General features: G+C 45.2%; 1 protein-coding gene across 1 annotated transcript in view; it reads right to left on the reverse strand.

Moving 5' to 3' along the window:
- The window catches only part of LOC147733673 (transient receptor potential cation channel subfamily M member 7-like), a 1,613,265-nt gene that overhangs the window by 806,218 nt on the left and 779,103 nt on the right, over window positions 1-27,944 (reverse strand). The window contains exon 17 of the mRNA XM_086958251.1: window positions 12,600-12,828. Coding sequence (XP_086814377.1) covers window positions 12,600-12,828 — 229 coding nt within the window. The remainder of the gene's footprint in view (window positions 1-12,599; window positions 12,829-27,944) is intronic.

Below are 27,944 nucleotides of genomic sequence, written 5' to 3' on the forward strand. Positions count from 1 at the left end.
CGTCAGAGGTGTGGCATACTGAACATTTAATAAATTCAGGTCTGCCATTTTGAAGGGCCATGAGCTCTGGCATAGCTTACCAGTGGGAGACCACCTATTGATTTGTAAATTACTGAGGGGTGTTTGGCTTTCAAAACCACTAAAATGCAGACATTCTCAACTGTGGAATGTTAATGTGATTATACACCTTTTTGAATCATGGCTGGATTATATTTTCCTCACCAGAAAACAACTCTCTGGCAAGTGGGCAATACTGTTCTGTTTCATCTAATGTAAATAGGCATCAGATTTTCATTTTTGTCCCTCCAGATTGGATTAACTTTACGATGTCTTGTAATATCAATACCAGTATCTCTACCGGTCAACCCCGGATCATCCTAAGCTATGTGTAGCTAGATCTATCAGAGTGTATGAGATACTGTTGCAAAGTCATCCTGTGCGCCCTAGGCACCCCCCCCCAACCTTTTGCAGATTGGTACTGGTGATAACTGACACTGACTGGCCCTGGGCTCTGCCTAACCAAGCCCAGGGTCAGTGCTATGCTGAAAAAGACACTTAGAATACAGTGAAAACACCTACATACAGTAGTATACACTATGGGTAGGGGTACTCCTATGATTGGCATGACCTACCCTATAAGGCCCTAGTACATAATAGGACAGGGTGAAATTGTGATTGTAATTACCACTAAGTCCCTAGCATATAATAGGCCATGGCAGTCTAAAAGACAGCAGCCCTTTCTGCACCTGCATGTGTGCACTGCAGAGCCTCTGGTCAGTTTAACAGTAGCCCTGTGTTGCAGGACTGCTTTTGAAAAGTAAATTGTGCCCAAACTCGACTTTGGTGTTTAGAGCACTTTAAAATGGATAACCTGCAATGTTTGGGCATATTAGGTACCTCCAGGGTCTCCCCTAGATGTCCCAGGGGTGGGCGTACAGGTATTTATAAGGAGGACCCTTATAAAATGAGTTTTATATGCCCTGGGTTAAGTGAAATTGCACATTTCAATCCCCACATTTTCGTAAAGTTCAGCCCTAAATTGACTTTGGCGTTAGGAGCACTGTGGAGGAAGGATCCACAATATTTTGATATATTGAGAACCCCCAACGTCTCCCCTAGGTGTTCTAGGGATGGGGAGCCTGTAGATATGGGGAGAGTACTTATAAAATATGCTTTTATAAGCTCTTGTGCTAGAAAAAGGGCTCAAGTCATTTTTCCCATTGCAAATCCCCTGCCACATAGGTTAACATGGCAAACAGTTATTAACTAATAACTCTTGATAGGAGAAGGATAAAAATACCATTCAAAGACTTCCCAGAATGGTATTAATAAATTTAACATGATATTGTTTAATTTTTCCTAAAATGTACAGACACAAAGTTAAAAGACTTTCTTGTCTGTAAGCCCAGATTCAGCCTTCTAGTGGTCTGTCCTGATTAGTGAGAGTTAAGTGGATTGGCCAGGCTTCTTTGAAGAGGTGATAAAGAGCCCCTGGGGTTGACAAGCTCTGCTGGGAAGGCAATATTCGGTTACACAGAAATGCCAGAGCAGGGGAAGGAGTCGTAAACAAGGGACTTCAAGGGAAGGGGAAGACACCAGTGTAATTTACAACTCTACTCTATTGAACCCAGTCAGATGCTAGGCTTAAGGAAGGAATGAGCAAGTGCAAAGGGGAGAGATTATGGAGATTAGCCATCCTAGGGGTGTGTTTAGCCAGCTCTTCTCTTCCTGCTGGAAAATCAGCCATGATAAATTTGGAAGAATTGGTGCACTCTGGGACAAAATAGTACCACACTTTGCAGGATGTGGTCATACCTTTGGGTGGTAACCTGCACCCCATTGGACAGAAGTGACCTTAATGCTTGACACAGAGAACTTGGAATAAGTATCTAAGAGGAGCAGAGCCTCTCAGATCTGCTGCTTGAAACCTAAGAAAGCAAGAAGGGCCATGCTGAGAAGTTTGATATGCAATTACTAAAGCCCACACTCTGAAGACTGCATCTTCTGCACCATCTGGAACTACAGCCCTCTGGACTACCTTGCTGTAACAGGACTAAAGAGGGAACTCCCTGCAAGCTACAGGTTAACAGAGCTCACCTGGACCATCACCACAAAGAATCCTCAACCTGGAGAACTACCAGTGGATTTGTAAGGGTTTTGTCCGACTGGATGGTGGGAACTGAAGTCCTCAACTTTCAAGACCCATCTTGGAGATTGCAGACCCTTGGAGTGAGTTTGAGACACTTTCCAGACCTATGGGAACTTCAGGAAGAAATTACAGAAGTTTGGAGTAAATTTGGAAATTAGCTCCATAAGGGGACCGACTCACCCTAGCCAGCAATGCCGCCTACCTTCAACCGCCAGTTGGCCTGTCGTCCAGGTTTGTCCCGCTGAAAATCTCTGTAGGTCCTACTTCCAGAGTTTGACCGGGAGTAGTGAAATCAGAGGCCGGCAAACCGTCACCGAATCCGACCTGGTGAAGAGCAAAGAGGGGCCCGCGAGAAAAAGCTCCGTAAAAGTTTCTAAGTCCGAACGAAGAAATGGTGACCAGGAGCAACCGCAAAAGCCAAACCGCGTGTCGGCCTCGATCCTTGGCTCGTCCTGGTGGAACGCTCTGGATGTTGGACTTCTGTAAGTTTGACTGGGAGCTCCTTGCAAGGCATTCCGGTGAACCCTCACCGAATCCGGACTGGCTGAGAGCTTTGAGAAACCCCGGGAAGAAAAGCTCCAGAAAAGTTTCTAAGTCAGAAGGTAAAAACTTTGAACGAGAACTACGCAAGAGGTAGCCATACAGGGCTCCATCGCGGTCGGCCTGAAACTTTGACTTTGACTCGGTCTATCGCAACCAGATGTCCCGATAAGGTGATATATAATGCTAAATCTTTACAAATTCATATCTCCGGTTCCCTACATTGGATTTTTGTTGTTTTGGTGTCATTTTAAAGATAAAAATATTTCCTATTTTTATAAAATTGGTGTTGGATTATTATTGTGCATTGTGTCTTAATTATTTACTGAATTGGTGTTTTTAAATGCTTTACATGGCTGTCTTTGAAGTTAAGTCTGCCTGCTCACAGCTAAGCTACCAAGGTTGAGTATAGGAATATTTTTCTAAGACCTATTCTGAGCCCTATACTGTGTTGGTGGCCTTATTGCTAGTGGCAGATATAAATTTGCCCCTACTAATAATCCACTTTCCAACAGATACTGACTGAAGAGCTCAGATCTGCTGGTAACAGACAGTTGTTCCTTAGGGATAGCCTTATGTGGAGAAAGAGCCATAAGGTTGGTGAAATTACATTTTGGCTTGGACTCATGGTAATTGTAGTCTTTTGCTTGGTTGGGGTTATATAATGTTCATGGATGCCTAGGTAAAATAAATGAAGACAGATAAAGCATAATCTTAGCCTCTGTGTCCCTAATAGCATTGAAACTTTCCTGCACCATAGTTAGGAAATGTTACATTGTACGGTGAATTATAATGTGAGGGTTGGACTTGGCCCTTTTGGCAGGTTCACCCTGAAACTTTTTGAATTCTCCAAGCCTTTATCTGTAACCTGGTGTTGGTGATTTTAGGCCGCTGAGCACTTTAGCACTGTGGTCCAGTGTAAAGTGTTTGCGCTCTCTTTGTACGTGTGGTGAGATTGGCCTGCACTCCCATAGGAATGCATTGGGGATATGTGTCCGTGGTAATTCGTCGTAGGAGAGGAGTGCAGGGGCGGGTTTAGTATGTATGAACTTGTAAGAATAAATGCTGCGCAATGGTGTGCGCAGATTTATGGTTACTGGTGGAGAAATGCCACTTTTAGAAGTTGACATTTCAGCGTACTGTGTGTCTGCCCGCCTGATGTGAACGGCATGTCTGGCTTGTGATTGACAGGAGCTGAGAGGTGTGGGTGGCTCCAGGAGCCAGGGTGAGTCAGCCCAGTGATGAATGGAGAGATCTGCATGCAGATGGGAGGGAGGAGTTGCAACTGGGACCGGAATGGGGCTGTGCCTTCCCTCCACAATGCTGGTGCCGCCCCCTGTGGTGCGTCTGATCACTGAGCCCCAACCTGACAAAGGTGAGAGGACCTGAGCAAAACAAAGTGCTCCAAAGCCCCTCTAAACCAGTCCTAACTCGTATCCCCAAGCCCTGTGCTGTGACAAAGGCATTTACTGATATATATATATACGGGCTTTGACCCCATGAAAATATTCAGTGTGCTATATTTAAGCTGACCGGGCGTTCTGCTGCTGAGGCCCAGGGTGGTGTGCCAGGAGGGCTTGCCTCCCTGGGCCCTGCCTTGCCCTTAATCTCTACAGGAACTTCCTGCTGGATTTATTCTTTTTTTCCTAAAGGGCCTTTGCCTGCTACTGGAGCTGAGGTTCCCTAGCGTCCTGTGAGCGCTTTACTTTTACTTGGGAGAGAGCTTGGCTCTCTGTTGCGGAGGAGCACTCCGTTTTGGGACTGCAGCGCTATGCTGCGATCGATTGAGGGGATCCAAACGTAGGGAGTCCCCCACCTTTAGGTATCTCTGGGAGCGGGTGCCCACCCTGCGTTATGGCCGCACTCTGTATTCAATGGAGAGTAGGGGCCCACCCCGCTTCTCCTCTTTGTTTACTTGTGGGTGTCCACCCCGCATCGTGGAGAAAGTCACCTCCGCGGCTGCTATCTGAGGAGAAGCAGTGCCGCAGAGAGCACCGGAAGTCAGGCAGCCCGATGCCTGGAGCGGGTCGAGACTTCCGTTTCAGGAAAGGAAGTCCCGCTCGCTGCCGGAGATCCGCCCGGAGCCTCGCAGGCTCCATCTAGAAGTCCCAGGTCCAAGGAGGAGGCCCGGGTGGAGGGAGGAGTGCGGCCGGAGCGAGCAGCGACCCCGCCGGCCGCAGCAAGAGGAGTCCGGCGATTGGAGCTGGTGCGGAGGGGGCGCAAGGCATATTGTTGGTGCCTGCCCCTCCGCGCTGGGTAGAAGAAGTCTCCCATCAGCCCGGTGAGTGAGGCTGAATCTGGCAATGTTTGGGGGGGTGTGTTGAGGCACATGGTCGGTACCCGCCCCCAGTGTTGTGCTGATTTTCACAGCGGCCCCGCAGCTGCGGGCAACTGCAACGGCTTGGTCATTTGTTTTCAGAGTCACAGAGTGGGGCTCCAAAGCGCATTGTGGTGCCTGATGACAGCCCCAGACGAGCTCCCCCGAGGCACATTGACGGTGCCTGGAGCAGTGATGGGGTCATATTGTTTTTAGAGCCCCAGTGGGACTTGAGATACATGTTAAGTGCCAGTGCTTGTTTTTGCTGGCCATCTTTCCCAGCTGCCCTGCGAGAGCGCAGACAGCTGCAGCGTTTGGGGGCATTTTTTGGCTATAATGGGAAGAGAAAGGAGTAAAGTATACTCCTGTCCTGCCCTAACGCTTTGCGCCCGGTTGCTCGCGGCAATGGCAGCTTTAGCCCTGACTTTATGGACATAGGGCATAGAGAATGCCCAGGTCTACGATTCCTTCAGCTGCGCATCACTTAGTGCCAGCTACTCCGTTTAGGCCCTCATTTGATATTCCCAGCTGCCCAGCAATTAGTGGGCAGCTGCTTCGTGTAGGTTTGCGCTGTGGCGCGCTTTGGATTTAGCTGCCAGGCAGCAGCCCTGACATTCTGGACACAGGGCGTCTGAGCCCCTTTTCAGATGGCCAGTGGGCCAGGGGGACAGAGAGATAGGGCGCCAGGCCCTAAAAGTGATTTATGTGGTGCTAGGAAATGTGATTCATGTAGTATAATTCACGCACCCTGTTTTATACCTCTAAATGTAGTTTTATGATTAGGAGGTTGTTTTGCATATTATGGTTTATGCTAGTGAGATTATGTTCCACTGTGATTTATGCCCCTAATGTGAGTTATGCTTAAGAGGTTAGGGTCTAGTGCGTTTGGACTTGAGAGGATTGCATAATGTGTTATGCTAGTGAGGTTGGCGTAGAATGTAATTTGCGCCTAATAGGAGTACAGTGGTTACCAGTGATTACTGGTTGTACGTTTATGATACGTTTTACTTTTACTAAGTTCACTCTGTGATGGTTATGACAGTGGTCCAGTGGACCCTGTCAGGTGTATATAATCCCTTGTAGATATGACCTAGTGCCAGGTGGCACCATGTATATTATGTGACAATACAAAGGCTATTTTTGATATAACCTTATGTGAAGTTCCTTTTGTAGTGTGCCTGGGATGTTGTTGCTGTGTGCCTTCACAAATGCTTTACACATTGCCTATAGGATGAACCTGACTGCTTGTGCCAAGCTACCAAGGGGGTGAGCAGGGGTTATCTTTGGCATGTAACTCCCTTGCCCTGACTAGAGTGGTGGTCTCTGCCGGGCTTTGGCGCAAGCCTTAGCCAACCAGAGATCCCATTTCTAACAGTGAGACGTGAATATTTTAAAAGACCGATAATTTTGTAGTCTGTAGTTATGGTGTGTTGCGTTTATTACATATACTATTTATGGATGAACTATAAAACTAAAATAGTACGTTTAATAAAATTCAATTTTCTATATATGAGGAATCCGTGTTCATTTTTGCATTTGGCTCAGGCAGATGTTTCAGAGGTTTGAATAGTTGGGGATTGAAAGAAAACCAGTAATTCTAGCAGCAATTTGGGTAGCCCTGTTGTTGCTTTGGGAATATCTACAAATCCACTTTGGATATTGAACTGAGAATTGCAAACTTCACATCTTACTTTAGTTCTTCACAGATGACAGTGATAAATAGATGGATATACAGGCCGGTTTCTGATCCAGAGCTGTGGATCTTGGGAAACAAACCTCCTTTTACTTCTAATATGGAGGCACACCCTCCATTTGAAATTCCACCAGCAACCAAAGTTAAGATTTGAGGGACACTCAGACATGCATGGTATGGTAAGCTCACTAAGCATCAATATGGCTGGCATCACCACTGGGATGTCAGGATCTGAGGGTTAGGAAAGGCTTGGGATTTCTACTTTAGAGGCTCTAATAACACAGTAATCTATGAAAGTAGATTATGAACTCCAAGAAGACTTTGGCCGAATGTAGAGTCAAATCTATAGGTTAATGCAAAAATTGCTGTGCTGTTCCTGGAGGGAGAGAGGAGGAAAAGACCAATACAGTGTGTGATGCGAGTGGTGTTGTTAGGGTAAAGATAAGTTAAGCCTGGGAATCCATTTTGTTGGATTTAATGCCCTCACACACCCTTTCAGGTGTCATGCTGCATCATTTGGGCCTGCTCCTCGTTGGGTCGGCGGTGCAATACCCAATGGGCAACACCTCAAAGAGGGGCTCTTTGGAGGAGATCTTTTTCCAACAGCCGTATGGATGAAGTGCGGGGGTGGGACCAGAATGGATTAGTAGACGTTAAAGAGTGAATTAAAATAAAGCTAGGGGTACCGGGAATGATTTATTCTGGTGGTCCGCTGCTTTAATTAAAAACGAATTTCTAGAGGAGAGGGCTGGAATATTATGCTTCCAGAGATCCTCCAGATTGTGCTATTGTCCGGTCAACATGTTTCTTGCTGGCGTTATTTGAACACGCGATTCTTCAGGACCAATTGGACTGTTTAGCTAGTATCTAAAAAGAGGAAAACTGTCTACTCTAATTCCCCAATGTGTAGTGTGTGTACAGAAGTGTGGGTACAAAACACCAACAACTAGTGATGAAGGAAATTGGGAGGGAATTTACCCTATATTAACCTTCTTCTATTGAAACCTGTGTTAATCTGTCATTACCTGTTAAGGAAAGAGGAAAGGCAAATCACAACAGCGTATGTAACAATCGCATCAATGACTGTATATCTTTTGTGGGTAGCATGCCAGTGTCATTTTTCACTAGTGTGCATCGACACCCTAACAGTAGTGTGCATGCACTCTCATATGTGAAACATTCAGTGAGAGTGATGTGGAAGGAATATTAAAACATATAAACAAAGAACAATAAAATACCAAATTTGTATGGGTTGCAGCAGCATATCCAAACTCACCTAAAAAGTGTAATGGTCAGATAACAGTATGCTGCGGGTAAAGCTTCAGGTTAGATCTTCCACCGCAAGGCTATGTATAGGGAGGAATCTAGGTTAACTATTAAGCAGCATTAATTGATGTGTTAGTATTGCAATGTGTGTTTAGGTCACACTGTCTGTTTTAATTTTTCTGATTAGCCTGGACACTCCATGTCACAGAAGTGGCTATGACATACATAAGAATGAATTCATATCGGGGAATTTGAATAAATGTACGTTTGGCATCAATAGTTAAAGCCCTTTGAGAACTTGGTACCAGCCGGCACTTGCATTGGGGTTCCCAGGCGGACTCGAACTGGCGTATGGCCAAGGTAAAATGTGTGCATCTACATTTTCTATCAACGGAATAGCCTGGACACTCCAAGTCACGAAAGTGGCTGTGGCATATATTACAAAGAATTCATATCAGGGATCGGAGATAGATGTACGTGTGGCATCAATAGTTAAAAACCTCGGTGAACTAGGTACCAGCCGGTACTTGCATTGGGGTTTCAGACGGACTAGAACTGGCGTATGGCCGGGGTAATAGGTGTATATCTACATTATATATTGCCAGAGTGAAACACTCGCAAATTCACCCGTTGCCATGTTTACTTGCTTTCGGGATTTTGGCGAGGATCAACGGCATAATTAAGGAATTAGACAAACCTGTGTCCAGGGGAACATCATATATTCTGGGGTGTCAGAGTTGAGTGAAGGCTAAAGGAAATTCAATATAAGCGTTGGTAAGTTAGCCCGGAGGAGTGAACCCGCCATAGGGTTTGAAGCTAAACAACACATGTTGGATGTCAGGAGACCTGTTTAAACGAAGTCGCGGGTCTGTTAGTTGAGACATTAGCTGGAGGGAGCAGTAACATCGCTTATGTTTAGGAACTTACTTGGGAGTGCCTGAGCTGTGTTGCTAGTGCATACCCCTCGACGCTGGATCCGGGTGGAGGCGGAAGGAGGGGTCGGGGCAGATTATAAAGGTTAGAGTCTACACGTGGTTTTGAAGTTAGTGCGGCGGCCATCTTTTAGTGTCTAACCTAAAGTTTGGTATCACGCTAACCGGGGGTTCATTTCCTTGCAAAGGGTTTATGGGAGTAATAACGGAGAGTAGGATTGGTAAACTCTGTAGTTAAAGTGAGACCTCGGAATAATTATTGGTTAGAGACGGAGTCGTGCTCTGTGTAGTAACTAGCTAGTCACGTAATTGATGGCAGCCATCTTACAGTGTATAGCCCGGAGTTGCGTGTATAGGTAGATGGGCTGTTATGAGACCGCCAGATGTATATAGTATATCCATGTATATTCTGAGTTGTTAAGCTCAATGAATCAGTTACGCCAGGTAACAATTAGGTCCCGGTGTGGAGTGGCTAAGACAATTATGGAGGGAACCTGAAGGGCCAATGTATAAATTATCTCATTGCCAATTTGAAAAATGTTTAGTAGGCCAAGACATTCATAAAGGGAACCTGGGGGGCCAATGTATAAAAACTCTCATTGACAATTCTATAGGTACCTATAGCTTCAACATGCACTCAGGCCATATCTCACCACCTCTGATGTCATATCAGATTTCATCTCACCAGAGAGACAGCTTATCATTGTCAAAGTGGAAGGAAGGAAGGGCATTTCTAAAATGTACAGATCAATAGTTAAAAATTCCCCTGATAATGAGGAAAGTGGTGTATTATACGGTGTGGTCGTGCAACCTCACAGTCTAATATAGACAATTCTATAGGTAAATAGTGCCTAGATTTCAGGGATTGGTGGAGTATATGGGGCAGAGATGAGTGGAGTTTATGGGCAGAAAGTCTTAGGGTTCAGGAATAGGTGGAGTTTAGGGGTAGTGACGGAAGTTTGATTTCATAGATGGGTATAGGGGTAAAAAAGGCTTTTAGGGTTCAGGGATAGGTAGAGTTTAGGGGTCAGGGATGGGTGGAGTTGAGGTGTTGTGAGGGGTGTTTAGCGATGGGTGGAGCTTAGGGAATATTAAAGACTTGTTAGTGTCTGGGATGGGTGTAGTCTAAGTGTGGTGAGAGATCTTTAGAGGTCAGAGATCAATGGTGTTTAGGGGTGGTGAGGGGTCAGACAATCAAAACAATCCAAAGCAATTGTTTGACGAGATAAAATATATAAAAGCAAAATAATGTTCTCTGAAATAAAGCACTGAAATAAATTCTTCTGACAAAATTCTTTCTTAAAGTAAGACCTGCAACCATTGCATTTATACCTTTGAGTTAAGCATACAAAAGCTAATTTTGGAAAAAATGATATTCTATGAATTTGTTTTTATGAAATGTAAATGCCATTCATCGTGTAAATTTTCATTAAACCATTTAGGTGAAATGTTTCTCAGTAATGGTATTCCATGAAACAGTTTTCCAAGAAATCAAATATAACCTCACATACACACACACACACACATATGCACATAATTTGTCAACCTGGAAATGGAGTAAAAATGGGAATGGAGAGGAATGCTATTATTCAGAATTGCTGTGGTTTAGGCAAAAGCTCTCATTCAAGTACTTCTTTCTAGGAAGGGGTGGTATCCTGTGTATCCCCATTCTCTTTAGGTCTGAGCTTGTGTCAGAAATGCTGAGAGTGGATGATGTAACAGAATGTGCTGTTTGTAGTGGAGGCTTGTTAGTAGGACAATGGAAGAGGGGAAGGGGCAATTGATCCCTGTCAGGGCCTAGCTACTATTGTTGCAACCTAAGGACCTAAATTAAAATAAATAACGTACCTCCTACCATAGTGGCTCCAGATTCTTGAATGAACACCCTCCCTTTCAACTTCGACATTATCCATTGGGTGCCATTTCTTGCAGGGGAGGAGGCCTATTGTTAGAAGGAAGATGGCCCTGTGGCCATCGGGGACTAGTTTGGGGGGTGCTCGTCCTCAAATCCACCAGCAAGTGGTGTTTGTTCCAGCTGATAGTCAGGAGGAGCACAGTAAGGAGGGTGGGCAAGGGCTGGCAAGGACAAGGAGCCTGCTGAGAGAAGTTATTAACTGAGAAGATGTGCCTCAGTGAATAGCCCTAAGCTTAGAACAGTGCTATGGAGACAGTTATAAGGACTTCTCTGTGGAGACAGTGGGAAGTAGGAGGAAATACAGTAAGCGTAACTCTGATGGAGCTTCAAGCAGGAATGGTGCTGTGAGCGGTAGCCTCAAGTTTCACTTGAGTATGCACTGGGATCAGTTGTTTTTCAGGATAAATGAGAAGATTTTTGAGGCACAAATGGAAAGAGTTTTCAAGAGAGTTCCATGTTTGTGATTATCTTGAGGTGTGTTTTATTCAGTTTGAGTGCAATGGAGTTGGTCTGTGTTGTATTTCAATGGTAGTGTTGAATGTAGCTCTATTGTAATCTAGGTTAGTACTTCATTTCCTGCGGACGTGGTCTGGTGTCAATTGTAAGTGTTTGATTGTTTGGAAATATTTCAGTATTCGGAAAATGTCCTGATTTCTCTGGTGTAGTTTCCATAGGGCACAGTACTAGATGCCGATGAACTGTTTTCTTCAGCATGGCACATGGTCCTGTTGATTTGGCCAGCTAGTGTGATTGGGTGTGCATTGTTTTGGAACGCTGGGCTGCGCTTGTGTATGACTGTGTGAAGCAGTATGTTGTCCTTGTAAGGATGCATGTGTTGCTTGTGAAAGATGGAGCAGGTGTGAGTTTCTTGTAATCTGTAGTTTACAAAAATACGGTCATCCTGCATGAGTGTGGTCTGGGTGTCAAGTTTTATGCTGGAATCTGGATCAAGGGAGTTTTGAGTCAAGATAATGTAGGGTTAAACTTTCCCTTTTCTTTTTTTTTTGCCTTAGATGTGTAGACTTAGGGTTGATGGGAAAAAATGTTGTAAAGGGAAGTCGAAGGGTTCCATGCCCTGGGAGGTCACAAGACTTGCATGCTAGGGATCACTGTGGAGTGGCAGTCTCTTGTCTTTGTTTGGCATGGAGTGTGGGGAGCCTTATAATATGGCCTGCCGCAGAGATTTTGTGACTGTTACATGTTGTCTTGGTGTGTCTGCATGGGTTTTGGAGAGCTTGGTATATGTTTGACCTAGACATGCTGGAGATTGGGTGATTTTGAATGATTGTCTATGTACGTTATATGTAAAGGATGTCTGTTATTTGTTTTGTGGTTTGAAGCAAAGGAAGACATAGTTTTCTGGGTTTCCCAGTAGATGTCTGAACTGGTGTCTAGAATGTTGAGAGTAAATAATGTAATAGAAGGTTGGTGTGTCGTTTGGAGTGGAAGCGAAGAGATCGGGATAGTTGGTGGGGGGCGGTTGACAGGACCTACCTGCTGGTGCTGTACCCTAAGAACATAACATGAAATAAAGAACTTATCTCCTACTTATGTGGCACTAGGTTCTTGTATCATGTATGGGGACCCTCGCCTCTAAAGTCTACAAAAGGTTCATACTAGTGCTCACAGGAACTCTAAATATTGGTTGCATTCCGTTGCATTTTTTATCACGTATATTGCTAATTTCTGAATAACCCGACAGGCTAAATAATGAGCTTTCAATTTTCAATGTTTTCTAAGTAAGACGTTATCACACATTTGTAATAATGGTTCTCATTTGAACATACCTTGTACCATGAATTTTTCCTCATTTTCAGCCTTCCCATCCAGATATCCGATAACAACATTTGTGCACATGTGTGCCCGACAAACGCACGATGTCTTGAAGCCACAGCAAGCTTAAGGCAGGTATATTTACTCCAGTTTTTCAACTCGTACATTAGCAACTTCATGGCCATAGTTTCATTTTGTTTGTAAGACTGGTCAAGCAACTCGACAGCAAGCTCTCCAAATTCGCTAGAGAGAAAACAAACAGTTCTAAATAACGAACAAAGTATGTAAAATAGAACTACATGCAGAGAGATACAGACACACAAACCAAAGGATCAAGAGGTCTCAGGTTTAGAGGCAACAAACATTATTAATGCAAGTCAACAATGTAATATATGGTGGATGATAATCTTCCACTGATGGACATATCAAACAGAAGTTGATTGCGGCAATTGGGCTAGGTGGATTACACTCTATCCCACAGTGGCAAGACCAAAGACAACGAATGCCGCATACTGCCATTTTGCTTGAGAACTGGAGTCAAATGAATTAATGTGTCATATCACAAGGGTGGAGGCTGCTTGCTAAGAGTCAGTTGGACTAACCGTAAATGTAGGTAAATAAGCAGAAAACATTTAGTAATGATGGATTAAATATATTGAAACTACAGGATTCACGTCTGCATGGTTCCTTCAGTAAGAATTCAAGCCCGACAAATGCAATTAGTTGTTTTTCCTGTCACAATAGAGGTCTGTCACTGAAGACCAATAGATGCGGCCGTAAATATGAGAAAGCTCTTGGCACGCAGAAGGACTCACAGTCACTCTACAGAAGTCAGATTTCATGTATCTCCGTTGGTGATCTCCTGGGTTAGAAATGTGTGGGGTGTCTCAAAGAAGAGAGTGGTAATCGAGTGCAAAGCATCGGTACCAGCATTCATCTTGTTAAATGTATTTACCAGCATAATTGTAAAAACCCTGTTTCATGATTCCGGAGTCTCACAACAGAGGTGGCTGCCTACTTACATGTGAAACCCCCGTCCGCCGTCTCATTTAAACTGTATTCATCCTCTATTACAGGTTCTAATATGAACACATTAGGTATCCTACCTCTTGCCAGTTCTTTTGAACTGTGTTTTAGCAATAACTTTCGGAAATTCTCCGTGCCCCTTCCACGTTTCTAAGCTTTATGAACGATCAAAGAAAGCATCAGAATCTATGTTATCCAGATACATAAGTGCTATGTATGCGACCTGGACATTCAGAGCATAGTTTACATGTGATTACTGAAAATAAAGTGGCTCTATGTCAGTTTGCTCAAAGTGCAACTTTCAAATTGTTGTCAATTTTGAAATTCAATTTTATAGCACCGTCACCAGTGCAGTTTATGGAATTTCAGAATAGTGTGCTGGCTTCTCTTAATTATTTAAATGGCCTAGACTGACTACTCTATTTTGCTTCTGTTGGAGCCTTTAAATAATGGAATATGATGGCGAAACAGCAGGCAGGGAGCGAGCACACTAGATTCTGAGCAGAATTTATTTGCAACTTTATATAGCGTGTAATACACCAGAAAGTGCCAGAGCGCTTTACAATGAAAACAGGAAAATGGCATAGAACAGTCCAGAATATATGCCCAACCCACCTCTTGGGGTGAAAATTGCAAAAAACACAGTTGATGGACAGAATGCAGAACAATGTCTTACATTCACCCCAGTACAAAGATCTGAGCCTAAATCCATCGGTTTTTTGCTCTCCACACCACCCTAGGTCAGACACTGGCTATATGCAAATCAGCCTTGACCCTGTGCCTCATGGAAACAGTCCAGCCCGAACTACCAAGCCATTTCTTTCCTAGACCGGAATCAAGCATCCAAGGACCGGTTTCTGGCTAACAGCCTTCTTCAGCCTGGATAGCTTGACTCCAGTGATGTGGAGAGCCTGGGACTCACGTCTGAGCATACCCAGCCCACTCGGGTCGAAAATTGCAAAAAACACAGTTGATGGACAGAATGCAGAACAATGTCTTACATTCACCCCAGTATGAAGACGGCTGGAATGCCAGAAACCGGTCCTCGGAAGCTTGTTTCCGGTCCAGGGAAGACATGGCTTGGCAGTTCGGGCTGGACTGGACAGGGTCAGACTGATTTGCATGTAGCCGTGTCTGAACTGGGGTGGCAGAGTGGGCTAAAGAACGGTGATGGATTATACCCAGATCATTTGACTGGGTGTGAGTGTTTGATTGATTGAGATGTTCGGTCCATCACCACCCCCTTTTGTACCGCTTTTGGCCGCCATAAGTGTGGCAGGGTATGCTCAGACGTGAGTCCCTTGCTCACTTTGCACTGGATTCAAGCAAGCCGGGCTGAAGACGGCTGGAATGCCAAAAACCGGTCCTCTGAAGCTTGTTTCCGGTCCAGGGAAGACATGGCTTGGCAGTTCGGGCTGGACTGTTCCCATGAGGCACAGGGTCAGACTGATTTGCATATAGCCATGTCTGAACTGGGGTGGAAGAGTGGGCTAAAGAACGGGGAAGGATTAAACCCAGATCTTTAGACTGGGTGTGAGTGTTTGATTGATTCAGATGCTCTGTCCATCACCACCCCCTTTTGTACTGAAGCCCACCTCTTAGTCACAAGAAAGAAACAGAAAAATTACTATTTACAAAAGAGAAAAACAAGTTAAACATTGGCCTATAATAAATGCTAACATTCGTCCTCTTGACAAGCCAATGAATTGGTTGAAAGAGTGTAGTAGGATCCAAGAAAGATAGACTTGATGGGGAGAAGTCAGGTGGGGGGGGAGGGCGGGGGAAGGATAGGTTGGTCAACATAAGGGGGTTATGGAGGTTTACCAACTGGAGGATTAATGCCTTTAACACTTGATATCTCGCCGTGGTATGTCCGCCTGTTCTGCCTTTCTTGAGGGGTGTAGCTTGTGCAGCTGGACATGCCTGAGGTGCCCCCTCTAGTCCTGGGCCTCAGCGGTGGGTTCTGCAGTAAATTTCTACAAATAATCTACATATTGCCTCTCACGTTAAGCCTGACTTCTCTGTGCCAAGCTACCAGAGGGTGAGTACAGGTTAATTTAGTGTGTGTATCTGATTTGCTCTGACTAGAGTAGTGTTCCCTACTTGGACAGTGTGCAAACCTCTGTCAACTAGAGACCCCCTTCTAACATTGGTGAGGAGCGGTAAGGATAGGTCTTGTGTTAGTGCAATACCATATAGTAATTCAGTGGTCACTACAACTTCATAGTTAAGACCAATTTCGAACCATTCTCCTTGATGATCATCTGTGCTTAGTGGCATTTTTCAATTTTTCTATTCTCCCTAATTGCCATTTTTTCTTTTACTTAAAAATCATGTCTCTCACAGGTGAGCCAACAGCTACAGTTGCGCCTACACCTGTACCTGCATCTGCAAAACTGGAGTTGAAGCTGGCCAAACAAAGAGTTACAAAGTGGCCCAGCTCCAGATGTTCTGCCAGGAGTTTCAGATCTCTATGAGGGGCTTCACCAGAAAAGTGGAGTTGCAAAAAGAGCTGAGGGACTACATGGAAGCAAGGGATGCAGGGCCTGTGGTCCAAGGGAAGGAGTGTGAGATTCTGGATGAGGATGAGAAACTAAACCAGGAGGATCTGGGACTGTCTGCAGGCCAGGACTCCAAGAACTTGGCAAGAGTAGTGGGCCCTACCAAGGCAGAGAGCATTACCTCATCCAGGAGCCTGACCCGAGAGGTGCTGGGTCCAAAGTGGGGTGGCATAGTGGACAAAGGAATGATGGATTAAACCCATATCTGTGACTGTGGGTGAGTGGTTGAATAGTTTCAGCACTCAATTTATCATCTTGTTGTGTTTGCTATGTTCTTCCCAAGTGGCCAAGCTAGCCGGGCTGATGATGGGTGAAACCTCGAAACCGTTCCCAAAATTCTTGTACCCAGTTCAGGGAGGACATGGCCTGGCAGTTTGGGCCTGGACCGTTCCCATGAGGAAAAGGGTCAAGACTGATTTGCATATGGCTGGGTCCAAACTGGGGTGGCATAGTGGGCAGAAGAACAATAGATTAAACCCAGATCTGTGACATGGGGTGAGTGGTTGAAAAGTTTCAGCATGCCAGCCATCATCTTGTTGTGTTTGCTATGTTTGCCCTTAGTGGCCAAGGGCACGCCCAGACGTGAGTTCTTTGCTAGCTGTGCCACTGGATTCAAGCTAGCATGGCTGATGAAAACTGAAACCCCAAAATTGGTCCCAGAATGCTTGTTTCCAGATCCAGGGAGGAACTGACATGGCAGTTCGGGCTGGACTGTTGCCATGAGGAACAGGGTCAAGACTGATTTGCATATGGCTTTGTCCAACCTGAGGTGGCGTAGTGAGCAACAGAACGATGGATTAAACCCATAACTGTGACTCGTTGACACCCCCACCCACTATGCCGGACACACTCTCGACCCAATCTTCACCTCCAGCAAGCACATCTCCTTCAACCACACCACAGTTCTCCATTGGACGGACCACAGCTGCGTTCACTTCAACTACAAAAAGACCACGACCCACAACCTCCCACAACCAATTCCCCGAAGAAACTGGAACAAAAACAAAAAAATTACCACCGACCAGCTCCTCACATCGCTTCACCAAAACCCTCCTGTCAAATCATCGGACCCAAACCAAGCAGCCACCAACCTCACACAATGGATCACCCACAGCGCCGATGAACTAGCACCCTTGAAAAACCATCAAATCAAGCAAGGTAGCAAAAAAGCCCCCTGGTTCAACGATGAGCTTAAAAAATCCAAGAAGTTCTGTCGCACCCTCGAGAAAGCCTGGAGAAAAAACCCAACCACTGACAACCTGGCCACCTTCAAGAACGCCACCCGCAAACACCACCAACTGATCCGATCCACCAAGAAATCAGCATTCAAGGATCGACTTGACAACAACGCCCACAACAGCAAGGAACTATTCAACATCGTCAAAGAATTCACCAACCCCACCGCCGGCACGAACGACATCACTCCTTCCCAAGACCTCTGCGACTCCCTAGCCTCATTCTTCCACAACAAAATCGCCAACATACATAACAGCTTTGAAAACTATTCCGGAAACCAGTCCACGACACCCACCTCCGAACCAAATCCCCCCTCTAACAACCTTTGCGCCTGGACCCCAATCACCACTGAAGACACCATCCGCCTGATGAACTCCATCCACTCAGGATCGCCAACCGACCTACTTCCCCACCACATCTTCAACAAAGCAGACTCCATTATCACACCCCATCTCCGAGACATCATTAACTGCTCCCTCAACTCCGCTACCTTCCCGGAAAGCTGGAAACATGCCGAACTCAGCGCTCTTCTGAAGAAACCCACAGCAGACCCCACTGAACTTAAGAACTACCGCCCCATCTCGCTCCTCCCATTCCCGGCCAAAGTCATTGAGAAAGCCGTCAACAGTCAGCTCGCTGCCTTCCTCGAATCCAACAAATCCCTCGACCCCTCACTGTCCGGCTTCCGAGCCAAACTCAGCACCGAAACCACCCTCATCGCAGCAACCGATGACATTCGAACACTACTGGACAACGGAGAAACAGTTGCCCTCATCCTTCTTGACCTCTCCGCAGCCTTCGACACAGTCTGTCATAGCACCCTCATACAACGCCTCAGCAACGTCGGAATACAAGGAAAAGCATTAGACTGGATCATCTCGTTCTTCGCCGGAAGAACCCAGAGAGTCTGCCTCCCCCCTTTTCGATCAGAGGCTACCGAAGTCATCTGCGGCGTACCACAAGGATCATCACTCAGTCCCACCCTCTTCAACGTATACATGAGTCCCCTCGCATCCATCGCGCGCCAACACAACCTCAACATCATCTCCTACGCAGACGACACCCAGCTGATCTTCTCCCTCACCAAAGACCCAAACACCGCCAAAACCAACTTACATGAAGGAATGAAAGAAGTAGCCTTACACAGAACCACCTCTCCTTCAGAAAGCAACTAAAAACTTGGATATTCGATAAGTAAAGTACCCCCCTCCCTCAAGCGCCTTGAGACCCCCTGGGTGAGTAGTGCGCTATACAAATTTTTGAACTTGAACTTGTTGTATTTCCCAGAGGAGCTGGAGCACAAAAGGAAGAAGAGAAAACCAAAGGTAGAGCTGGCCAAGATGCAGTTTGAGAAAGAGCAAACTTTAGAGGAGAAGGGAAAGGAAACTAACCCAAGAGCTCAATCTCAAAGAGTTGGACATCAGAGCCCTACAAGTGGGATCCACCACCAGCATTGGTCGTAGCATACCTGCACAGTTACAATGTGGGTTATGACCTAGATCAGTGGTTCCCAAACTTTTCTGACCCGCGGCCCCCCTGATCCACTCCCTACCAGCAGCGGCTCCACACCATCTCCCACCTTCTTGGTGGGTGGGAGGATGCAAGCCAAGCCTCTGGAGCACCTCCATCTCTCTCCCCGAAAACAACTGGGCTGAAGCAGACGAAGGCATAACAACCATAGATGTGGGACTCATTCCCGGCAAACAAATGGAGGGGGAGATGGGCGGGGGTCGAAAGAAACAACTATCACTAGCATCCCTCTCAAGAACGCTAGGTGCAAGAGTGCAGCCACTGTGCGCCCCACACTCTGTGGCGGCAAAGCACAATGGACACGTGCAGAATGAAGTGGCACATGGCTGCACCCCACCAAACAAGGGGCACTAGGATCATGTAGAGGGCAGGGCAAAGCAACCCCCACACTCCTTGGATGCACTGGAAGAACCGGAACGCACACCAATGGCTCCCCTGCATGCATTAGCCCTGATAGCACCACGACCAGCACTGCCATCCCAGATGCACTGGAAGCCCCCCGTAATGCACCGGCAGATCCAGAATGTGCACTGGCAGCACCGTGGTGTGCATGGACAGACCCAGAATCTGGAGCAGGCCCCTCCCCGCTGCCTCAGCACCCAAAGTCCTGCTGTTCTGATCACTGCAGCGATCGATCGCCTCCTGCCACTAGTGTCCCACCATGCCCCGCCCACCATAAGCACTGCCAAATCATCTCCACTGAGAATACAGAGCAGGCAGCCAAAGAGACTCGAAGATCAACTTCGACATCCAAGCGAGCACAGTGCTGCTCGCACCAAGTCCAACCAAGGACCAACCGCTGCCCGATTGAAAGGCCGACCCCAACGCTGCAAACCATCCCACGATTCAACAAGCAAACTGCACCGCACTAACGAATGCACATTTCAATCCACGATGCCACAGCAGTCCACCTGCTCCGCATCAGTCCAGTCAGGGATGCACACAAAACCTGGCTTGTTCAAAATGGACACCCAAAGCAGTGACACAAACCAGACAAATACATCGATGGACCACTAGGGTGACACAGTGCAAACTCCAACAAGAGCCCGGCTCAAAACAATCCGTGGAGCACACCACGAGGGAAGCGCTGGACGTGCCCGAGTGCACAGGACCAGACAAAAGACTGTAAAGCAACCACTGTGACTGCACAGGCCCACTCCACCCAAAATTTGCAAAACAGAAAACCAGGAAAACAAAGACAAAGCCCAGCAGCCACGGGCATGCAAGGAAACGAAGATCAGTGAGTGGGTGGTGGTGTCCACACCCAGAGGGGAGCACACACCACTTGGTCCACACAAGGAGGAAATGAACAAAACAAATAGCAAATGTCATGTCAATGACCAACAGCAGCAGACACAGGCAAGCACCACGCCCAAACCACAAACCATGGAAGCAAATGTCCACCGCCTGCATTTTAATCCAGGGCCAATCCCTCCAAAATGGCTCCAACCCACAGGCTCCACACAACTCTTAGCAGCAGGCACACCAACCCACTGAGATATCTTCCAATATCATGTGCAACTTGGAGAACGCGGCCACTAGCCATGAGCTTCCACCTTCCCACCCGTGCCAGCAGCGCTGAACCGGAGGTGGCTCTCAGGCGCCACAAATCACCATCAAGGGCCGTTGATGCAAAATCAGGTCGCCTGCAAATGTCCACCTCCACCTTCATCACTGCAGGACGTTTCACCTCCCCATTCAGCATCTCCCCCGACACACCGACCCCATCCCGGCAGCCCGGTCCACCTGCCCGCCCATCCCGTGTTTCCCACTCAGGCCCAATCCTCCTCCCCAGAAAGGCCCCACCTAAACTGACAAAGACAGTGTCACAGCGCCTGCACCCCTCTGGCCCCTGGAACTCCAGCCCCTCAACCGCAAGAACAAAGCTGTCACCGATCAGAAATCCCCTTCCGCAGCACGATGCCCTCCGCCCTCTGGTACCACCCCCACCATTGTGTATCAGTCAGTAGTTTCCAAACTGTGTGCTTGGTGCACATCTTTTTGTTAGTCATAAGACATAATGGATATTCAACAGCCCCTCCACCCCCAATCTACTACTCCAACCAAAGCTGTAACCTTCTGCTCATCTTCTCTTATGGAGGTATTACAGGTCACGTCAGACAAAAAACAATATGGAAAAATAAAAAGTAACAAGGCCTCTACTCAATCCTCTGTCCTTGTTGAAAAATGTAGCCAAACAGTAGTCACTTCTTCAACAGCAGAGTTGACCAGCTCAACTGCCCTTTATTTTGTGGTATGAAGGCATGAGATACAATAGCAATGAGATGTAACCCAATTCACGCCCTAAGTTTAAAACATTCCGAAACAAAGTTAAAATGGTGGAAAAGGACAAGGAAGATGGCCAGGAGATCTGGGCAGCCAAGATTACCTACTGGCAAGAGAAAGTAGAATCTTCCACAAAACATATATAGAGTGCCTTTTCCATGGTCAACAATCTAGTAGATGGAGACTGCTCTGGAGGCAGACACTATCCCAGCCTCTTCAATCAGGTGGTAACCCTGCACATAAGGTAAAACATCCTAAATGTTTATGCAGCAAAAATACAATCTGATATGTCCCAAAGGATGCAAAATCCTAGATGGAGCACCTCTAGATCACACAAAACTATTAGAGGCACTGCCTAAACGAGTGGTCTTGATAATCTATAATACCTTAATACCTGAAAAGTTGGACCGGAGAACTTGGTGGGTAAGGGACAGTTATTAATTCTGGTTATATGTACAGCACACTGCAAAAAACCAACAGACTGCAACAGTCTCCTCTTGTTTAGTATCCACCACCCAAGAGGACTAAAGAGAACTTTCCATTTGGCCAATTTCCAAGATTAAGAAAAAAATGCAGCTCTTTAGAGAACTACAAAGTCAAGGCAGAACAACTCGCAAACAACTTGAGCCAGCCTGAATATCCTCACCGTAGCATTGCTCTCTCAAATAAAAGAGCTAGGAATAACAACCCAGAGGCTTTACTAGAGACAAAACAAAAACAAACAAAAGACACCCCAGATTCTAATAGAATTCGTAATATCATCCAAAATCACTGGGGTATCCTACAAACAGGCACGTTAGATCTGCAAACCCCAAGATTTGCATTTAAGCGTACCAAAAATGTGAAGGATATGTTAATTCACACCAGGCCTATACCCACTTCTATGGACCCACAATGACAACTATGGGATCTCCCCCCTGTCAAAGAACACTTCCCATGTGTATCTTGTGCAGTCTACACTGACCGAGGTTACAAAAGAAATCAAATTCTCCTACTCATTCAGATGGGAATTAAGGACACACACTAACAGCAACACTTCTAAATGCATCTATATGATCACATGCCCATGCAGCTTAAGATACATAGGTATGATAACAAGAATGGTAAAGACATGGATCACAGAACATCGGGGCAACAGTAGGTGCCATAAATTGAATACCAAAATGGTCACGCATTTCAACCAGCTAAACATACACCAGACACTCTGCGTTGGGTTGTACTTGAGGCATATCCAAAAATTAGTAAAGGGTCTCTTTTCAGGAAAGAACAAAGATGGGTTTATCGCCTCTCAACAGACAAACCGGGGTTCAATGAGGAAATCCCATGGAGTGAACTCAACAGATGAAACAATCTTTGAGTAACTGTCGCTTTTCTCACAATGCCTCTTTGATCCCATCTTATACCTTAGACAGCTGACTCTCCTGTGCCAATTTGAAATCCCTCCACTGGCTACCAATAAGGCTGAGAGGCAAATGTAAGACTCTCTGCCTTATACATAAGAGTCTCTATCACATTGGCCCAGGGTACCTAGGCAAAAAGCTGAGTGAATACCAGCCTACCAGAATCTTGATTTCTAGCTCTAAATTTCTTTTAACACCTCTAAGAGTGCACTCCGCGAGACAGGGTGGTCAGTCTTTTTCTTATCTCGCCCCCCCATCTTAGGAACAAGCTTCCCCCACATTTCTCGTCCAGCTCAGATCATATTTCCTATTGTAAGGAATTAAAAACCTGGCTATTTCCCAACTAACAGCGAGCCAGTGAGCCTTACTGTGTCTGCAAGCACCCTGAGACCTAACAGTGACATTTTGCGCTATAGAAGACTATCTGACTTTGACTATGTAACAACATAGGGCACCTTAGCCTTTGAGTAACTGCCCTTTTGTCATAAGACCTATTTTGATTCTTAATACCCTAGTCAATGTACTTCCAAGTTGGCTATTATATCACACCATGTACTAGGAGGGGTTGGCCTAACAAACAATGTCTCTTATAATAGACCCACAGTGACATTATTACATATTACGCCACCGGATCCACAGTTTACCATAACATAACCCACAATGTGACCCAGTCGACACTTTCACACAAAGATACGAGGAATTAACATCCTCTATGTGCTACACAGTTTACGCCTCTACAAGGCGGCGATGGTCCCATTTGTGGATCAAAACACCTTTAGACACAGATACGAGCAACTAACATACTCGGTGTGTTTCACCATTCACGCCAATTTACGCCAAATCTCTTCAAGATGGCGGAGTTTTGTATTCATGAACAGCACCCATCAGTCTCCCTGCCCCTTCGCGTCGAACCATGGGTAGTATTTAGGAACTCCCAGCATCAGCTCACTACCTCCCGGTCCCGGCAGCGAGTGGGTAGGTCTGCCGACATTTTGGTCAACGAGCAAACGTGAGAACACACTCTAACTTACACTTTTCTTTATGTCTTCGCTTTAAACAAACAAGGCACTTGCTAGGTCGTCTTCTCCCCAGCTCCAGCATTTCATTTTCTTTTCATAATTGTTTAATAGAGTGGGTCCTCAAACATTGTCTTTTGTGAATCCTCCCAGGACACTAGGTAATTCCAAGTGTCAGTCCTGATGGGCGTCGATGTTGAATATTACCGACCAGATTAGGGGGGAGTTAATTCTTTCTGCTACCATGGTGGGTGTTCCACCATACTCATTCAAGAGCCAATATATCACCACAATGTTCGACACTCACGTGGCTCTCACTTTGCTTTTAATTGGTTTTTAATTTTCACCACTGTGTGATTTGAGCATGTCAGATTTTATGAGGACAAATGTGCTTTGGATTGTATTGCACTGTATTAATGGCTTCCTTGTCTAATACTTGTTGTTTATCTTATTAGGTTGGTCATCTAATTACAGGTACCATACTATAGGTTTTTAGGTTGGTTTATCAGGGATACATCACCAAACAACCACCTGCAGCGTAGATTGTTTTAATTTGTCTATATTGGTTCTGACAAATCGCTGCTAGAACTGAGGACGATTAGGCGAGAAACATGTTGACCACTTGACCGAGCGCCAATTCTGAAACATCACTTCAGAAGTGTGCCACCTCTTTTTTAATCAGGTTGGAAGCCCTATTGATTAAAATTGTTCTCTCTGGTACTTTTAATTCCTGTTTTAATTTTCCTTGATTCATTTACCTGCATTCCTTCCATCTACACACATAGGTACCTCATCCCCACTGCACCTATTTGGAATAAAAGATCTCCGCCAAAGAGCCCCTTTTAGGAAGCCCATCAGGTATTGCAGCGTTAACCTGATAAGAAGCATGGCCTATGATGAAGCATGACATCCAGCCGGGTGAATGAGGGCCCTAATTCCAACAAGAGGAATTCCCTGTTCCTCCTGTAACCAGTGAGGACTTATGACCACCTAGCTCTCTTGTCCCCCCGAACCAGTTAGGAACTGCATACCTCTCTGTACCTATAATTGTTGGGGCATGTATGCTGAACCTCTAAAAAAGCCCCTCATCCCTCTTCTTTGAGTTCCCACTTGGAACTATCAGGAGAATCTAGGGGCCATCTGATGCCAGGGCCTTTCGGATCTCTCATCAGCACATTAAGAAAAGAAATTGATCCCTGGAGATAAATCACATACACTTCCACTCTAGAAATATTTACCCAATCGGTTCTATGTTACCCCTATTCATCGCAAAACTGTCCAATACTTTTTGTCATTGGCACACAAATTAAACCCCAAACAGAAACGTAATGCTTACATAGTTTTATTTAAAAATAGTTTTTCTCCTCTCATATACATGTTGAAAATCTCGGAAAAATCCGTAGATAAAGACAATAAATTAAAAATCACAGTTCATACAGTACAGTATCATTTGGCAACATATTAAATTACTAGAAAACATAGACCCAAAAGAGAAAATAGTCATAAATGTCTGTTCAAAATTAATATGATCCAAATACAATATATAATATACAAGGGGTCTTTAGTAGAAAGGTTTCTTTCTTATCTAAAATGTCCCTTGTTTGTTTGGATTCCTAGTTGGCACAAGCGTCGAAGCGTTTCAGTGGTATATTAACTTTATAAACAGAAACCACCTTCTTCAGGACAAGAAATTATAAAGGGTCACCTTTCTCCACATTATAGAGATTATATCTATACAGAGAAAAAACAAATACCAGCCAGAAGAATCAACTATGCATAATCTCATATAATTAAGAACCATTCATTGTTAAAAAAAAACGGTATACTTTAAGTCCAGCAAGCATTACAATCACAAAGCTGTCGAATATACATCTATCCTAAATACACTTCATTTCAGGTTGGGTTTGGATGCCAATCCCTTAAATTACAAAAAACCCTCGAAGCCTCCCATTTTTTTTAAGCAAAAGAGATAATGGACTAAAAACATAGCATTCCCATACGCTCCACTTACACTCCTGTGCTGCTTAAAGCTCTGAGGCTAGTTCTGACCATAGAGAATGTGGGGTCATACTGGTCGACAGGAATTCTCATCCTCCTGTCGTAGATCCTTCTTTTTATTGGGTCTGTTACAGAATATAAGGAATAGCTGTAGGTAACATTATTAGTTAGTCCTTAATTACCCGCCACCTACCACTCTTACCTGCAAGGGCCGCAGCTGGCTACGTCAGCTGAGAGTGGTGTAGTTGCAACTCTTTTCCTTTATTTATTCTAATCTGCTCCTTGTTCATGCCCAGGCAGGCATTAGAGACTTTCAGTCATGAATGAACTAAAAATGATCTTAGATGAAGAAGGATCTGCAGGCCTTATTCTTCTCATTCTTCCGTCAGCCTTTACCTGGTGTCCTATGCCATCCTTATTTCCAAATTGTAGGAGGCAATGCCCATAGCAAGGCTCTGCACTAGCGTCTGTCCTTTTTAAACAAATGACCGAAGGCTGTTAACAATGCTCCTTCCAATGCACCTTCAAATTACTGACTTATTGCGTCTGACAGAATTTCCCTTGGTAAGACATTGTTCAATTTATAGGTCACCCAACTTGCTCATCTGATTAAATCTTTTAGGCTGTCAAGTCAAGTCAAGTCAAGTCAAAAAGGCTTTATTTCGATAAAAATTATCAAAAAAGCTTCACTTAAAATACATCAATTCATTTAAAAAGCAAAAAATCAAAATACAAAGGGTTTGGAAACAAACAGTTTAAAAAGTTTCAGTATACGTTAAAAAGAAGCATTTCATAAATGATTTAAAAAGGGATTAAACTATTAATTTAAGCCTTTTAGCTCTGATGGACCAAGCCCATGATAAAAAATTAGCGAGAGTGCAAGCATACGAGGTGCAGCTATCAGACATTAGTATGCGTAATGCCTCCACATGACGCCTAGTACCCAACTGACAGCATAAATGTTTAAGCCATTTCTTCCTCGGTAAGGCATACTCTCCACATTCAAACATGAAATGTGCCACTGTCTCTGGTCTGTCTGTGCATACTGGGCAGAACTCTGTAGTTTGTGCAGGTGGTTTCCACTGTGATGTGAAGGCGTGCAAAGGGAGAGTTCCTGCTCTAAATTTAAAGTAAAGGGCCCTATCAAAAGGTTTCTCAATAGTATCTAAATAGAGTTCCCGTATTGGTAGGTCCTTAAATTTCAGGAAATCCTCAGTGAGTCTGCCCAGTGAACCGTTAGTATTCCGTTGTGTCACAATCCAGTTCCAATAAAGATTCTTGAGGGTTGCCTTAGGGGGGAAAGGATCTGTTTGTCCAAGCTTCATTTAGACCCAAGTTAGATAGCAAAGTTTTCATGTCTCTCAGCCATTTAATTTTATGCCACCCTGGTAGTGACATTATTTCTGAGAGGCCTTGCGTGTATTTTCCAAGTTCCTGAACTCGCCACAGACGTGCCCATAGCAAAAGGGGCCGAAGCTTTGCTAGGTCATCAATGGGACGACATCCTAGATCGAGCATTAGTGGGATCATAGGAGTACCTTGCGGGAGTGACATAATGGCCCTGCAAAATTTCCTTTCGGATCTTGGTAATTCGTTAGTAATACATGAGCCCCATAATTCTGCCCCATAAAGAGCATAACTAACTCCTTTGGCTGTGTAGATTTCGAGAACAGCAGCTATACACAGGAACTTTGTTCTTTCAGGAGGGCTCCTGTTAATCTCTTGTGGGTTAATAGCATTTTGTTGAGATGTGGGGCCCATTGCATTTTATGAGACAGACGAATGCTTAGATAGTCGAATACTTCTACCCTCCCTAGAGGTACTGCATTCAAAGTGGGGGGGCATACTGTTTTTTTGGGGGGTTCAACACAAGGTATTTCGTATCAGTATTAATTACCAGGCCCCGTTCAGAACAAAAGGACTGAAAATTGTTCAGATGTTTTTGGAGGCCTATTGGGTTTTTCGATATCAAAAGCGTATCGTCGGCAAAGGGAAGGGTAGGTATACGCTCTCCAGCCAGGGATGGTTCATCTGAAGGATGTTTCCTAAGGTGCTCGACCACCCCATTGATATAAAGAGAAAAGAGAGTGGGAGCTAACACACATCCCTGGCGAACCCCTCTCTCGACCGGGATACTGTTAGTTTTTTCACCCTCTGGGCCCCACCTTATCTGGGCAAAACTATTTTCATGGAGCCTGACAAGTAACGAAAGTATGTAATGTGGTAGCCCCATGTCGGCCAGAACCTTCCAAAGGGTCTCCCTCGGTACAAGGTCAAAGGCAGTCTTTAAATCGATAAACGCGAGA

The sequence above is a fragment of the Lissotriton vulgaris genome, chromosome 2_1, assembly GCF_964263255.1.
Source record: "Lissotriton vulgaris chromosome 2_1, aLisVul1.2, whole genome shotgun sequence".
Taxonomy (NCBI): Eukaryota; Metazoa; Chordata; class Amphibia; order Caudata; family Salamandridae; genus Lissotriton; species Lissotriton vulgaris.